The 13,954-nt window shown below is 34.2% G+C and overlaps 1 protein-coding gene and 1 long non-coding RNA gene across 2 annotated transcripts in view; one reads left to right on the forward strand and one right to left on the reverse strand.

Moving 5' to 3' along the window:
* LOC111504285 (myelin regulatory factor homolog 1) overlaps positions 1-6,376 on the reverse strand; it is a 33,235-nt gene extending 26,859 nt beyond the window's left edge. Inside the window, exon 1 of the mRNA XM_074184593.1 lies at positions 5,766-6,376. Within this exon, the coding sequence (XP_074040694.1) occupies positions 5,766-5,820 (55 nt within the window). The 5' untranslated portion in view covers positions 5,821-6,376. The remainder of the gene's footprint in view (positions 1-5,765) is intronic.
* LOC111504289 (uncharacterized) lies at positions 1,750-2,693 on the forward strand. The gene is made up of 2 exons (XR_002721983.2): positions 1,750-2,109; positions 2,193-2,693. It is a non-coding gene; the product is annotated as an uncharacterized lncRNA (long non-coding RNA).
* Positions 6,377-13,954: the final 7,578 nt, after the last annotated feature.

The following is a 13,954-nucleotide window of genomic DNA, read 5'->3' on the forward strand; positions in this document are numbered from 1 at the left end:
TATCGGCAAACTTTGGTTCAACAAAGATTGCGAGCAAGTTGTCGCCTCCAAAAATCTCGCCTAACGGCAGAGGCGCAAAAATTCCAGTACCAAAAACCGAACTAAGTTTGTTAATGCTCGCAACCGCTGCAAACTTAGGATAAATGAAAGCAAAGAACTTCACAATCAGAGAAATAGGGGGAAACTGCTTGCCAATCCCTACGGGTCTAGATCCTTCTGGTCGGTAGCTAAAGCTGTTTGAAAAAAAATCTGTTTTTCTGTTAACCAGCTGTCGCACCTCTACGAACGACAACCCTCAGAAGTCGAAACTTGTGCGAACTGAGGATTAACGAGGTCTTACCTTTTAACGTGTGATTCATGATAGAACTTTACAAAATCCACCACTAACACAAGCGGATGGTTCAATTGCAACAACAGCCATAGAAAAAGCAAATCTACTCGCTCAACAATTTGCGGCCCCACTTCAGTCAATTTCCTGGGAAAGGCATCACTATTCCCACACAACAGCGTCTAGTCTGATGAAATTTGAAACAGCTCAATATCAATAAGGCGTCCGGTCCTGATGAAGTGTGCCTTAAGTATTTTGCAAGACTTTTCAGCATATCTTACAAGAAAGGAGTTTTTCCTTCTTGTTGAAAGATCACTCGCTTTCAGCCTATTCCCAAGAGGGCAAGAAAACTCTTCCAAATAACTATAGACCAGTCGCTTTGCTATCAGTGATATAAAAAATCATAGAGAAAGTCGTAACCCACTATATCCTCAAATATTTGGAAGGCTTGAACATTTTGAGCGGTCATTATTATGGCTTTCGGAAATGAAGATCATCAGGCGACCTTCTATCGTATGTCACCCATATTTGGAATAACGCAATCGATGAACATGGAGAGTCAAGAGCTGTTGCGCTTGATATTTCTAATGCCTTTACCCGTGTGTGCTATGAGAGTTTGCTGGTCAAATTTCGATGCGACGGCTTGTCGGATAATTTGTGTGTATGGCTCTTCAGCTTCCTGAAAGAACGTTCCCTGCAAGTGGCCGTCGATGAATATCTCTCGAATACGTTCACCATCAACGCTGGTGTTCCCCAGGGATCCATATTGTATCCAACCCTCTTTTTACTGTATATCAACGACTTATTGGAAAAAAACCAGAACCCTATATATTGCTTTGCTGACGACAGCACAATTGTCTCATCATTACATTTGGATTCCAGGACGTCGGCTGCGGATGCACATCTTCACTGGTAGCAGGAGGTTGAATATCTTAATGAGGATCTAGAAGTGATTTCGAATTGGGGTGAAAGTAACCAGGTACAAATCAATGCCACAAAAATCCGGGCATCGGTTTTCTTCAAAAAGATAAATGTCTCCAAACCGGATATAATAATGTCAGGTCACACAATTCCGCTTTTTGCTTCGATAAGTTTATTGGGTGTAAAAATTGACACCAATATGTCTTGGCATAATCATGTCGCTGGAATTCGAAAGATTGTCTTACAGTTCATTTTCCCAGTAGTCTTATTATAGTTGAATTCCTAAACAAGCAACTTATTTCCGAACGTTGGTAACTGAAATTAATGAAATTCCCCTATCATTCAATAATTTTTTTTTCAAAAATATTATTATAAATCCCCCGGTATATTATTCATTGGTCTCCGTGCGAACTCTCGAATACAATCTATGCCCGCGCTACGCCTACCCTATTCCTTCGAATGAAAGGTGCGAATTCAACAAAGACAGAAAAACGGTCAAGTGTCGTCTCTCGTTTCCTCGAATCCTTCCAGCAAATATTAAGTTTTTTTCAAATAGGTTTGTTGATCATTCGTCCCTCGAATTTTGGAATTCTCGGTGCACGGTGAAAATAGGACATTCAGTCAGTAAGCGAGTGTACTGGAGATCAGCGACTTGGTATTGTTATAAAGTTTTGTCGATTTGAGGATTATTGCAGATATAAATCATCATATAGGAATTAGTTTGATGCTCCAATTGATACCAATCCTGAAATCTTCTGCTTCTATGGATTTATGCACTGAACTCTACTGAAGGAAATTTTGTGTCTTATCATTTTCTTTTGGAAACCTACTATTGAGTAAATGAACCCTCTAATATTGAGGTAAGGCAAAAACAAACATTGAAAATAACTATTCTTCTCCCTTGTTGTGTTATATGCTAAGATTCGAATGGTATAATTTTTAGGGTTCCAGTTTTGGATTTTTCATTTCCTTGAATGCACCACAGATCACTTTCGATTTATTGCTCGACGATAGATTGTCTGGGTGAAATAGGAAAAGTCCTCAAGTCCCGCCAAGCTAAGATCCGAAGTATTGTCGTAGGATCGGTATTCGTGAGGACTATTTGGTCTATTTTTTTTATATACAATATTGCAAGAAGGATACGTCCGGTAAGCGAGTATTTCTTCATTGTTTATCTATAATTTCTACCGCTGGGATTGCTGCTACGATACTGCAAAAACCAAGAGATACCAGTGCAGACTCTTCCTTAATTATAAACATTTTATTAACACCTGAATATATGAGACCATATTTTCTTATGTCATAATAATAATAGTTTTATTTGTGAGCCAATTATAGCTATATTTGGAGATTCATATATGAACGATATGTTGTCAGTTATCAACCATAGTTATCAACTTGTATTGGTTAAGGGATATCTAGTAAATCAATTCTTTTTATTGGACATTAAGTGTTGATTATTTATAATTGTCGATTATATTTCTTTCCCGTTTAAGTAAGTTTCTTGGCGACACAAAACCGTATTAAACGGGTGGCGCCCCTTTATTTTATATAACGTTTCTTTTCTTTTGAGTTCCCACGCCCACACCACTGAGTGAGCAGGCTGGTTTTGGTCAAGAAACAATAATGCAGCATAATGTCAGATATTTATGGAATCATTTTCATCTCATTGTAGATGAAGGTTCATATTGGAATTGCCCCCGTAACAATTGCTTGTCAAAAGCTTTTCCGAACGAGAAAACTGTACACACCTCAGCAACTTTTCATGCTTTATAAAGCTCAGATCAGACCTTCTCGTGAAGTATTGTTCTCATGTATGGAGCTCCGCCTCCTAACATAGAAGGAAGCTGATGGATTCCATCCAGAAAAAGCCATCCGCCTGATTGGAGGCGTGAAATTGATACGCAACCTTGATAGTCTGGACATCGAAGAAAGGTTGGAGATTTGTCTCTTCTCTATAGATACATTCACGGAAAGTATTCAAGTGACTTGGCACATTTGATTCCACCAAGAGCGATACATATCAGAAATACGCGACGGACTGTGGTTACTTATCGTTTTGAGGTTCAACTTCACTGTTAAAGACCTCTTTCATTTGGAGAACGGCGTTTATGTGTGATAAACTTCCTGATAACGTTTTTCCAAATGGATTTCATCTCCAGCGATTCAAATCCAATGTGATTCACTACTTTCACACAGACACCGCTCTAAGAGCGCCTTAAAGATTTTCCTGAAGTGCTTGTGTTTTGTCTTAAAAAAATATCTTATATAAAAGTAGATTCGAATGCTTGATGAACTTTATAAAGACAATAAAAAAACTATTGCTGCAAATTGTCAGATGCCGCTCTGGAAGTCAACACAAAGTATTCAATTAGTATGAATCGACAGAAATAAATCAAACAATAAATGGTAAGTGAAGCTTACCGCAACATATCAATAATAATATAATAATTTTTATTGCATCCTTCAAGGTCACAAACTGATATAGGGATATGTCACATGGGAAATGAAATACATTTACATATATATGATTTATAAACATAGAGAACTTTTCACAAATCAAATTTAAAGCAACCATTAATAGAAAACTCTTTCAATCTCACTTTGAAGTTGACATACTTTAACGGAAAAATGCTACCCCTACCTTCAACCCCTGTCGAATGACAGGTACAACCCCCAATTTTTTAAGTAGTATAGGCTTGTGATATACTGTTTGAAAGGTCTCTTCATTCTCTATTCAAAAATGTTGTCGCTTTCAAGTTCATTGCAACAATTGAGATGAAATAAATTAAAATCATGTAGTTACCGAAATTCGATAAAATACACTCAAAACGTATTGCAATATACTAGAAACTTATTTCGTGTTGAGATATTCATAATAAGAAAGTAAGCAAAAACCACAGCAATGTTCTTTTTAGATGGTATCCTTTAAAACACTCTATATAATAATTTCCGTAGCAACGTTAGTTTAACGCCTTGTCAACTTGTTTTGTATGTTAGTTACAACATTAGTTGTCATTATTTTATCTTAAGTTGAAAGTTCGTTAACTTCAAGTCTCACAAATGGTTAGATTAACGGAAATGCATAAAATAACAGTTTTACAAATAATTAGTTACGGAGATAAAACCCGAACAGAACAGGAAGTAGCTCGCATATTTCATGAGAAATTTCCTAATTTGCTGCTCATATGTCGAGGAACAATAAGCAAAATAGAGAAGCAGTTTCGCGAGGTTGGTCCCCACAGATAAAAAAAGCAGCTGCCAATGCAATGAGTAGTGAACTCAAATTCGAAGTGATGTTTGAATTTGAGGAAAACCCACATACATCGAGTAGACAGGCATCCATACTTGCCATTTAAAAAATTGGAGTTGTACCTGTCATTCGAAGGGGGTTGAAGATAGGGGTGGAATTTTTACGTTGAAGAATGTCAAATTATAATTTACATTTAACGTGTTTCGGGATTTTTTAGTATGTACAGTAACCGAAATAATGAATTTATTCCATTTGGCTTTTACACGCTGTATGCATTGATTAATATTGATGATATTCCTAAAATTGAGAAGATAAAAAGGATCAGGTAAAATAGGGAGAAGTCCAGAAACGGAAAAGCTACTGTGTTAGCGAAACATGTGATATTTTTTTTATAAAGTTTGTGGAGATCAAATCGTAAGGTGTAGGTTATGAAAATATAAATAATTCAAGTAACGAAGTAAGTCGTTAATATATAGGTTATTTTATTATTTACTTTATTTTATTTATTGAGTAATCTACAGAAGAAGCAGCTCCAATAATCGATTACAATATCAAAAACTAATTAAACAACCATTCTCAATATAATACAATGACTAAAACTAAAATTACTCCAAATCACCTGAATCAAATTCAAAGACACATTCAGTTGAAAATGACAAATAGACCTTTTTTATTAAATTTTTTTCATTTATGTTAAATTGGCTTTCAGTTACAATTAGTATTAATTTCTAAGGATGACATCTCAAAAGTAAATATTTAAAAAAAAAGTTTTTACATTACATTTGACAAAGAAATCTATATCCCTCAAACAATTTGCAATATGTGTTCTCTTGCAAATTGTTTGAGGAATATAGATTTATTTGTCGAATGTAATATAAAAACATTTTTGAAAAATATTGAAATTGAGATGTCATTCTAAGAAATTAATCCAAATTGTAACTGAGGGCCAATATAAATTGAAAAAAAATTAAATAAAAAGGGTTCATTTGTCTTCTCAACTGAATGTGTCCTTGAATTGAATTATGGTGATTTGGAGTTATTTTGGTTTTAGTCATTGTATTGTATTAAGAATGGTTATTTAATTGGTTTTTGGTATTGTAATCGATTATTGGAGCTGCTTGTTCTGTAGATTACTTAATAGATATTATTAAAAAAGTAGATAATAAAATATAGGAAGTATGAGAATAGTTTTAGTGTTATTTTTGAGCATCAAAAAGTAAAAAACATCTTTCTTTTCCTCATTAGCAATCAGTCAATAAATACCTTGCAATGTTCTGTGTCGTGATTCTCTCCTATCATCCATATCCCAAAATTCCATATTTCCTAATCGCTAGCACATTTTTATTTTAATGTCCATCATCGACACGATTTTTGAAGAATTTCTAACCAGAGCAAGGTTATCACCCAACTTATTGAATCGCGTAACACTAAGATACCGTTTTAGGTTATTTTCTGATTTACCATACGCACCGCTGGTGAATCCGCATTTTGGTGAATAATATAAATGTCGATATTTTTCACACTTTGGCGAAAAACACGTGACGTGGTAGTGCCGAGTTCAATTAGTACAATTATTACATTTGAGGAACTAGTTTCACTCCTGTATAAAAATTACAACCGAACTAGCAAAACAGTTTGAAGGTATTACAACGTAGGTGGGCATTGTTATTTGCCTCAACCCCAGTTGAACGGTTGCTTGGAAACCATTATTAGGAGTGTTGAATGGGGTAAATCTAGAATATTTCCACGGAGTTCAAACGATGAGAATCATGGCAGATCGAAACGTTCCATATTTTCTTTTGTTGTGACGATCTTATATGGCAATCAATGATTTACAGTTTGTGCTGATTCAATCAATCACTATCACTTTCTGTTATTTCAAGAACTATTTTAACACCGGAAATTTTATACCAAAATGTCCAAAGGTCTACAAAACTCAGAAATTTCATAAAGTAACTGCGGAGCTTTTTAAACTCATGAAATGTCTCTCTGGATGAAACCAGACAATATTAAACCATTATCTGCTGGGAATAAACATCCTAGGGTTATCAACAGGCCATACACTACAACATATTCCTATGCATGAGACTGATATCATGTAATCATAAAACATTGGAAATCAATAGTCATGATCTTCAATGCAAGGCATTTTGTCAACTCGGTTTTTTAAGAAATGAATAAAGTGTATTGATTTCTACTTATTTGTTAAGCTCCATTTATTGCGTTTGTCACATGAGAAATTAGCGATAGTGTTAGAACACTGTGAGAGCGAGAGACAAAGAGGGAGAGTTATCAAGTATCTTCCTAGATTTGACGAGCTGTATGCTAGGCTAGACAACACTTTTTGGCAACCGAAAAAAATACAAAAAACTTAGTAGATATCACCTGGACATCTGAGTAATTGATGATCTTTATCTGTTGTACTATGAATGTTTAGATATTGTACAACATATTTTAATAATAATAATAAATATGATAGTAATGATGAACATATTAACATTGGATCATGTTTTGTAAAAAATATCTGGAGATGATCTTGTTTTCCAAAGAATTTTCAAATTTGCTAGTTTCCTTCATAGAAAATTTTCCATTCTTTATATATTAAGAAATATACAGCCATAAGAGTTAGTCATGAATAATTTAATTGCTCGGCCTATCGATGAACTTTATAGGAAGATAAAAACTGTTGAGTTAAAATACCAGGAATTTCCAACCCTATCCAATTATAAATTTCCAATTTTTCATTGAACACATGACACGTGATAAACTTTGAATATAAATAAATAAAATTGAAGTTAACCTTACAAATGGAACTCGAGAATCAGGATTGGATTTCGTGGGAAATTTATACAACCAATGAGTGCACACCATCCCCTAGTTATATCGATCGCAATTTCTATTGGCTGGGATGATCGTAGATAAAAGAGTTCGCATGACGCAGTCAAATTTCGGAATTAGATAGTATCGATATTTTTAACTTCATCAAAAATGGCAGACCGACAAGGTTCGCTTTAATACAAACGTCATCACTATGTTCGTATCCTTGGAGGATGACTGAAAATTACTATTTATTAACGCAAATTTTGCCATAAACAAACGCATTATTTGGAGAAATTAAAAAATTGAAGATTCCAAGTAGTCATGAAATATTTATAATAAATTACCTATTTCGAGCAAACAACAATCTTTTAAAGATAATACATCTGTTTGAGAATGATGTAAATATAAATTGATGGATGTAGCTGTTAATGAAGAAAAGATAATTGAAAACGTTCTATGTTCTTCACTACTTTTATTTGTAACTAACTTTACTGCAGTTTCGTCCTATAAGGACATTTTCAAACTTATATATTTAATGTTATTTACAAATATAAGTGGTAAAAAACAAAGAAAGTTTTCAATCCTCTTTTCTTGATTATGTAAATATAAGAGTGGAATATCTTAAACTGGTCGAAACATTACAGTATTTATTTTATATGGAAACAAATCATATATGAAAACCATTGTTTTCAAAACATAATTTCAGCAAATATTCCTTGCATAAGACATTTTTTATGAAATAAATATGACAACTGGATTCTATTCTTTAGACGTGCGTCAAAAGAAATATAGCTGTTTGCAAATGAGGTGTTGTTCACAAGTATTTTTTTAATGTTTTGAAAATGGAAAACGAATCAATCCATTCATAATTTGTTCATTTTTCAAAATAGAGAGAAACATCATTTTATCCCGACGTAATTACAGAATCTATAGAGTTTTGATTAAAATTGTCGATCTATTCCTATACACAACCGATATTAAAACGAATACGAATTTTCCACCTGAAATTATGAATCATTAAACGTTACGGAAAAAAAATAGAAATTTTCCACACAATAAAAATATTTCTGAACAATGGTGATTGTTCTCGATTATAAAAAATCATTGTAAGAGTGTCAGAATTGATGATAGGTTTGCTAGTAGATATACGCAACACATGCAACATAAGAAAACGAAATTGAAGAACTACACGTACCGACAATTAGAAATAAACCGTTTGTCCCAAGTAGATCGTTTTTGTCAAAGTCCAAAGCTTTCAGCTCATCAACAAATCTTCCGGTCCAGATCAAATAAAAAAATATACCAATGAAATTGCTCTTTACAGTGTCTTATTATAAAAAGGAAGTTTTTGATTTTTGTTCAAATATATGAACCATTGATCACTTGGTGGGTCAAGTCGTAAAGAGTCTCGGATTATGCCTCAGAGTTGATCTTGTGGGAACTAGAACCCATCAATAACTCAAAGTTAGAGATTTGAAAAAAAAATGAAGTACTTGAAAAGAAAAATGAAAATTTTAAAGGTAAATTAGAATCTCAATCAGAAATGATTAACTCGTTATCAAGTAGGACCTATTTTCACCTGGAATGATTTTGTTTTCTCTGAGATAACTCATAATTATTTTTCATCAGAACTTTTTTATGGCGCTGTTGATACAATTCAGCAAATATTTATGGAATTTCAAATGCAAGACCAATTGGAATATTTTAGGCTTTTGTAAAGCTTTATTTTTAATGAAGATAATTTCCTTCATAGTACCCGTTAATCAAGGTGATTTGGGATTTGTGACTCTGTAAGTTATTAAATGAGCGTGCCTATCAAATAAATTTAAGAGACAGTTTACGAGAAACGCAACTTTCTCATCAGCAGTGTTTTTATCAAAAATCATATGAAACAGCGTCAGATAAAGATCTCTCAGAAAACACGCATCTTCGAAAAATCGAAAATTTATATAGGTGACCATTTTATGTTCCTTCGGTTTGACACCCATTTTTACTCATATTAGGTACCTCATTAACTCAATAGTTAAAAACATAGATGATAATAACGTATTCAAAAAACACTTCAATGCGAGATTTCCGCTTGAAAGTTTACAAAACCGCGACACGTTTCCCTATAAGACGTCTTTTGACAATACCCAAAATACAGACAAATATTAAAATGATGCATAAAGGAGCTTAAAACAATTTTTAAAAGTTCTAGTTTATTCGCTGGTATCACAGTAAAAAGTATTTCTTTCAAAGAAAATCACAGGTTGCTTTAAAATGTGCATCTCTATTGGAGAAATTATTACTTCATGCCAGCAGCGTCATAGAGAAATAATTTTTTTTTTTAACGAAGAAATCAAATTTCTTGGCCTTTCAACGACATCATTCGTTTGATTATATTATTACGAAGATGAACTATTTTGAATCAAGAAAATATAATATCATCTCAAAAATCTACCGCCTATTTAAAGAGCAAAATAAACTGTTTCAAATGGAGAGTAATATCAACTTGATCTGAAAACATATTGTTTGTTTGAATTCAAAATTGTATCTCTTCAAATAACTCAATTCGTTTATAACAAGAGTTTTGTGAATCTATACACAAAACTATATTATGATCGACTGAACATAACAGGAAATTTGTATAGAATGAACATGAAAAGGATTTCTTTTAAAGAAGTATTTCATTCATTTCAGTTTGAAAAATTTTTTTTTATTTGAACATAGATATTATTGAAAAGAATTTAAATTTAGTATTATGAGAAACTAACCGAATTCATTTTTTATTGAACGAGAGAGGTACTTATAGTTTCGACAATAAATTATGATACAAAAAATACCAAAATAGGAACCAGTAGGTATAAAAAGCACCTACAAGCACCTACATATGACAGCTACTTTCTGATTTCAACATGTAAATGTTTGTTGAATTCCGAAATGTCTTTACTTTCTGTAATTACTTCAGAAAAGTTTTTATTTCTATTCAAATAGCGAATCACATCCCTTTAAGTAAGTTTGTATGATCATGAGTTAAATTTTTTAAAGAAACATTTTATATTTTCCATTAATCCTCTAATAATATTTTGAAAGGCAATTTTTCTGTAAAGACTTCTGTCCACTTCAAAGAGATTTGAGGACGTCTTTTGAATCTTTAAATCGAGATAATGTTCTTTACTTTGAGATTTTTATTTTAACTGTGATACCATTTTCCTTCAAAATAAAAAAAATCGTTCGTATAAATACTACACTGTTGGAAAAATACTGGTTATTTCAGAAGTTTTGTCCGTTTTTTATGAGTCTAGTTCAAATTAGAATATTTCAGTGAATACTTATTTAATTTAATCGAAATAAGCGCCCTTTGAATCAGTACACTTTTGGGTCCACGAAGGCCGTTTTTCCTGGTCCTGCTTGGCGAAGATTCTACCTGTGAAAAACTTATCAAAGTGCATGAAAGATGGAAGTCGGTTGGCGAGAGGTCTGCGGTGGGTGACGCAGAACTTCAACGTTCAATCCGTTTAATTTTCGGTCGGTAATTTATGAAACGTGCGGACAAGCGTTATTTTACGATAAAAAATGTTGGGACCTTCAGAAATAAATAATTGTGTTAATACCAGAAATTGAAATTTTCTTCAATTTTTTATTTTACGTGCTTCACTTTCTATGATCCAAAATGGTTTCCGGATCGAAAATCCGCTTTGTTGAAGCAATTCGTTGGTCCTTTTCTACGAAGATTTCTATATAAAGGTTTTTCCTTGTGTTACCGGATGTATTTTTCCAGTAGTAAGTATTCTCATTGACCTCTTTCCTATAATATGGTATCCCCACAGCTGGTGCAGGTCCCGTAATTGATGAGCCATGTCTACTTGACTCAATTGTTTCGTTGCCTATGATTCCTGAGTATCCCAGCACGAAGTATATAGGTAGTGAAACTATTATAATTAGAGCCTGTCTAAATATCATTTTTGGGTTCTTCAATGCCCCGATTGCAGCTTGGCTATCTGAAAGAATATTGATCGGTTCATTCTGAGGAGGCCTCAAACTAAGACAAACCTCATGACAGTAGCAAAATCCTGAAGCTTCACACCTCTGACAGTCATCGTGGGTCATATACCATTGAACAAATAGAAATACCATGGTGAATCGTAAGAATCGTTTCCAAATGTAAACAATAGTGTTGGCTTAGCCCCTCTGTTAATGGAATGCCGAAATACGTTGGATCTCTTTTATTTATGAAAAATCAAGAGTGCCTTAGATCGAGTTTTTTCGTCAAAATATTTTACATAGCTAGGTGTTCAAGCTATTACACCATTGTATTTCTATCCATCTGCTAATATATGTTAAAAAGGAAAACGCTGGACAGACCGCGGTCGTACAACCAGAGAATTGGGAAAACGTTCATGAACTCACGGGATTGTGGCTACAGATAAGCAGCCATCGGCTGAAACAAAGCAGACAAGTTCCTCCGAATAAAGTTACTCGAAGAGGGGGATAATGCTACTAAGCCCACTTCGACTTTCAACGTATTAGCTTTAAAATCAGATTTCTACCTACTACGGATTTGGCTATTTATAAAGTTATCTTGTCAATCAAATCCAAAGCATATGGCTTGTGATTCTCCCAATTATATCCTATATTTTTCATATTTGCATTAGTAATCATGTTTTTCCTCAAGTCTGGAAAAAATCATCGTGTATCATTCCTGAAACATCCACTCCAACTTATTTCAAATATTTTCGTCTAATAACCTTTTCTGACCATTATCTTAAGTGTTCGAGAAAATAATATTTTCCCAGATTCGGTCTCACCTAGATTCTAATAGTATTATTCCCAAGTGTCAGTCGGGATATAGATTTTAACACAGTTGTGTCACTGCCCTTGTGAATATTATCGATGACATATTTAGGGCGATTGAAAAAAAAAACAGTTGACGTCTTTAGTAATGCTTGATTATTCGAAAGTCTGCTCCAAACACACTTTACTACTTGCTATCCTACAATATATTGGCTTCACAGAGGATTCAGATGGATTACTTCGGCTCATTTGAAAAATCACATGCAGGCCATTTTGATGGAAGGAAATCGTTCTAACCTTCTGCACACGGAAAATGGAGTCCCATCAGGCTCTATTATGGGACATGTGATATTCATCATCTATACACAAAAGTTTCAAAATTTTATCAAGTTCAATTGCTAATGTTGCTATCATCAATATGCATATGATATACAGATTTATTTTTCTTAAAAAAAGCTCTTCCTTTAGCAAACTTTAAACTAAATTCAGATATCGAGTCAATCGTTACTGTATCTCCATCAACCCTTGTAAATCCATTACGATGCTTTCTTAGAAAATGAGCAAGCATTCGATGCCAAAACTCCTTGGACATCCATATCGGAGTAAATAGCTTTAGTCTGTCCGACAACCCGAAAAAATTTTGGTTTCATACTAGACTATTCTCTCGATTTCAATAGCCACATCAGTGTCATCATGCCTTCGTCAACTTGAAACTAATTTATTCGAATAGAAAAAATTTGGATAAAGTTAAAATCATCTTGGGTGATTGAGACATTAGATTTTTCCGCCTGCAATTTCTAGAAGAGAGTGCCTTCGGTTACAACTGGTTCAAAACTCATGTGTCCGTTTGATTCAAGGTCTGAAAAGACGTGATCAAATATCCGGGCCGCTGATGGAAATTGGTTGGCTCAATATTTACAATACACGAATTATTCATACCTGCAATCTGTTCCATACAATTATACAAAGAAATAGGCCACCTTATTTTATGGAAAAATAACCTTTCGGACTGACGTTGTAAGTTTGATTCTACCAATAAAATCGTTAATTATTATTCCATTGCTGAATAACGCCGCCAGTGGCACCTACGCCTGATGACTTCGACAATTACGGAACTAGCCAAATGTTACACCCATGCTCAATCCCTAAAGAGATGGGATGGAATCAAAGGATGCAATCTTGCCAGGATCACCCTGGGCGACCCTGGGAAGCTGGCGCCGAAGAAATATCTGCCGATGATCAGGAAAAATCCACGCTTAACAGTAGGATTTCTGACTGGTCACTGTCAACTAAGGAAACACCTCCATAATATGGGGCTAGTGGACACACCTCTATGCAGGATGTGTGAACAGGAAGATGAGACTGTCAGGCATGTCCTATGCGAGGGTGCGGAGTTATCGTCAATAATATAAGAGAGTGTGTGTTCGGCGTGTCTTGGCCTACACCTGCCGATGTAAAGGAGATGTCTCCCAGTGACCTGTCCACCTTCCTGGAAAAGACAGGATGGACGATGACCTAGGAGAACAACTCCTCGAGAGGATGTACAATTGATCACATGTGGCGTAAGAGCCGTGGGCTTACACTCACCCTCCCTACTCTACATATACAGAACGCCGCAGTTGAGGAGAAGGATCAGTTTAGACCCAGACGTGGCACACAGCAAGCGTAATAATTGTAAAATATTGTAAAATGATATTGATTGAATTATAACTGTTTTGAAATTGTTTTCTGAGTCTTTGAAGAAAGTATAATAAATTTATTTTCATCTGATACAGACTTTACTGTATGAATTGTTATTATAGTTACCTAAAAAAAATGATAGGCAAGCACGAAAGTTGTGCCTCTGTATAGCAAGA

This window comes from Leptinotarsa decemlineata, unplaced genomic scaffold (assembly GCF_025532065.1).
Source record: "Leptinotarsa decemlineata unplaced genomic scaffold, Ldec_3_MD MMD2_tig00026354_RagTag_RagTag, whole genome shotgun sequence".
NCBI lineage: Eukaryota > Metazoa > Arthropoda > Insecta > Coleoptera > Chrysomelidae > Leptinotarsa > Leptinotarsa decemlineata.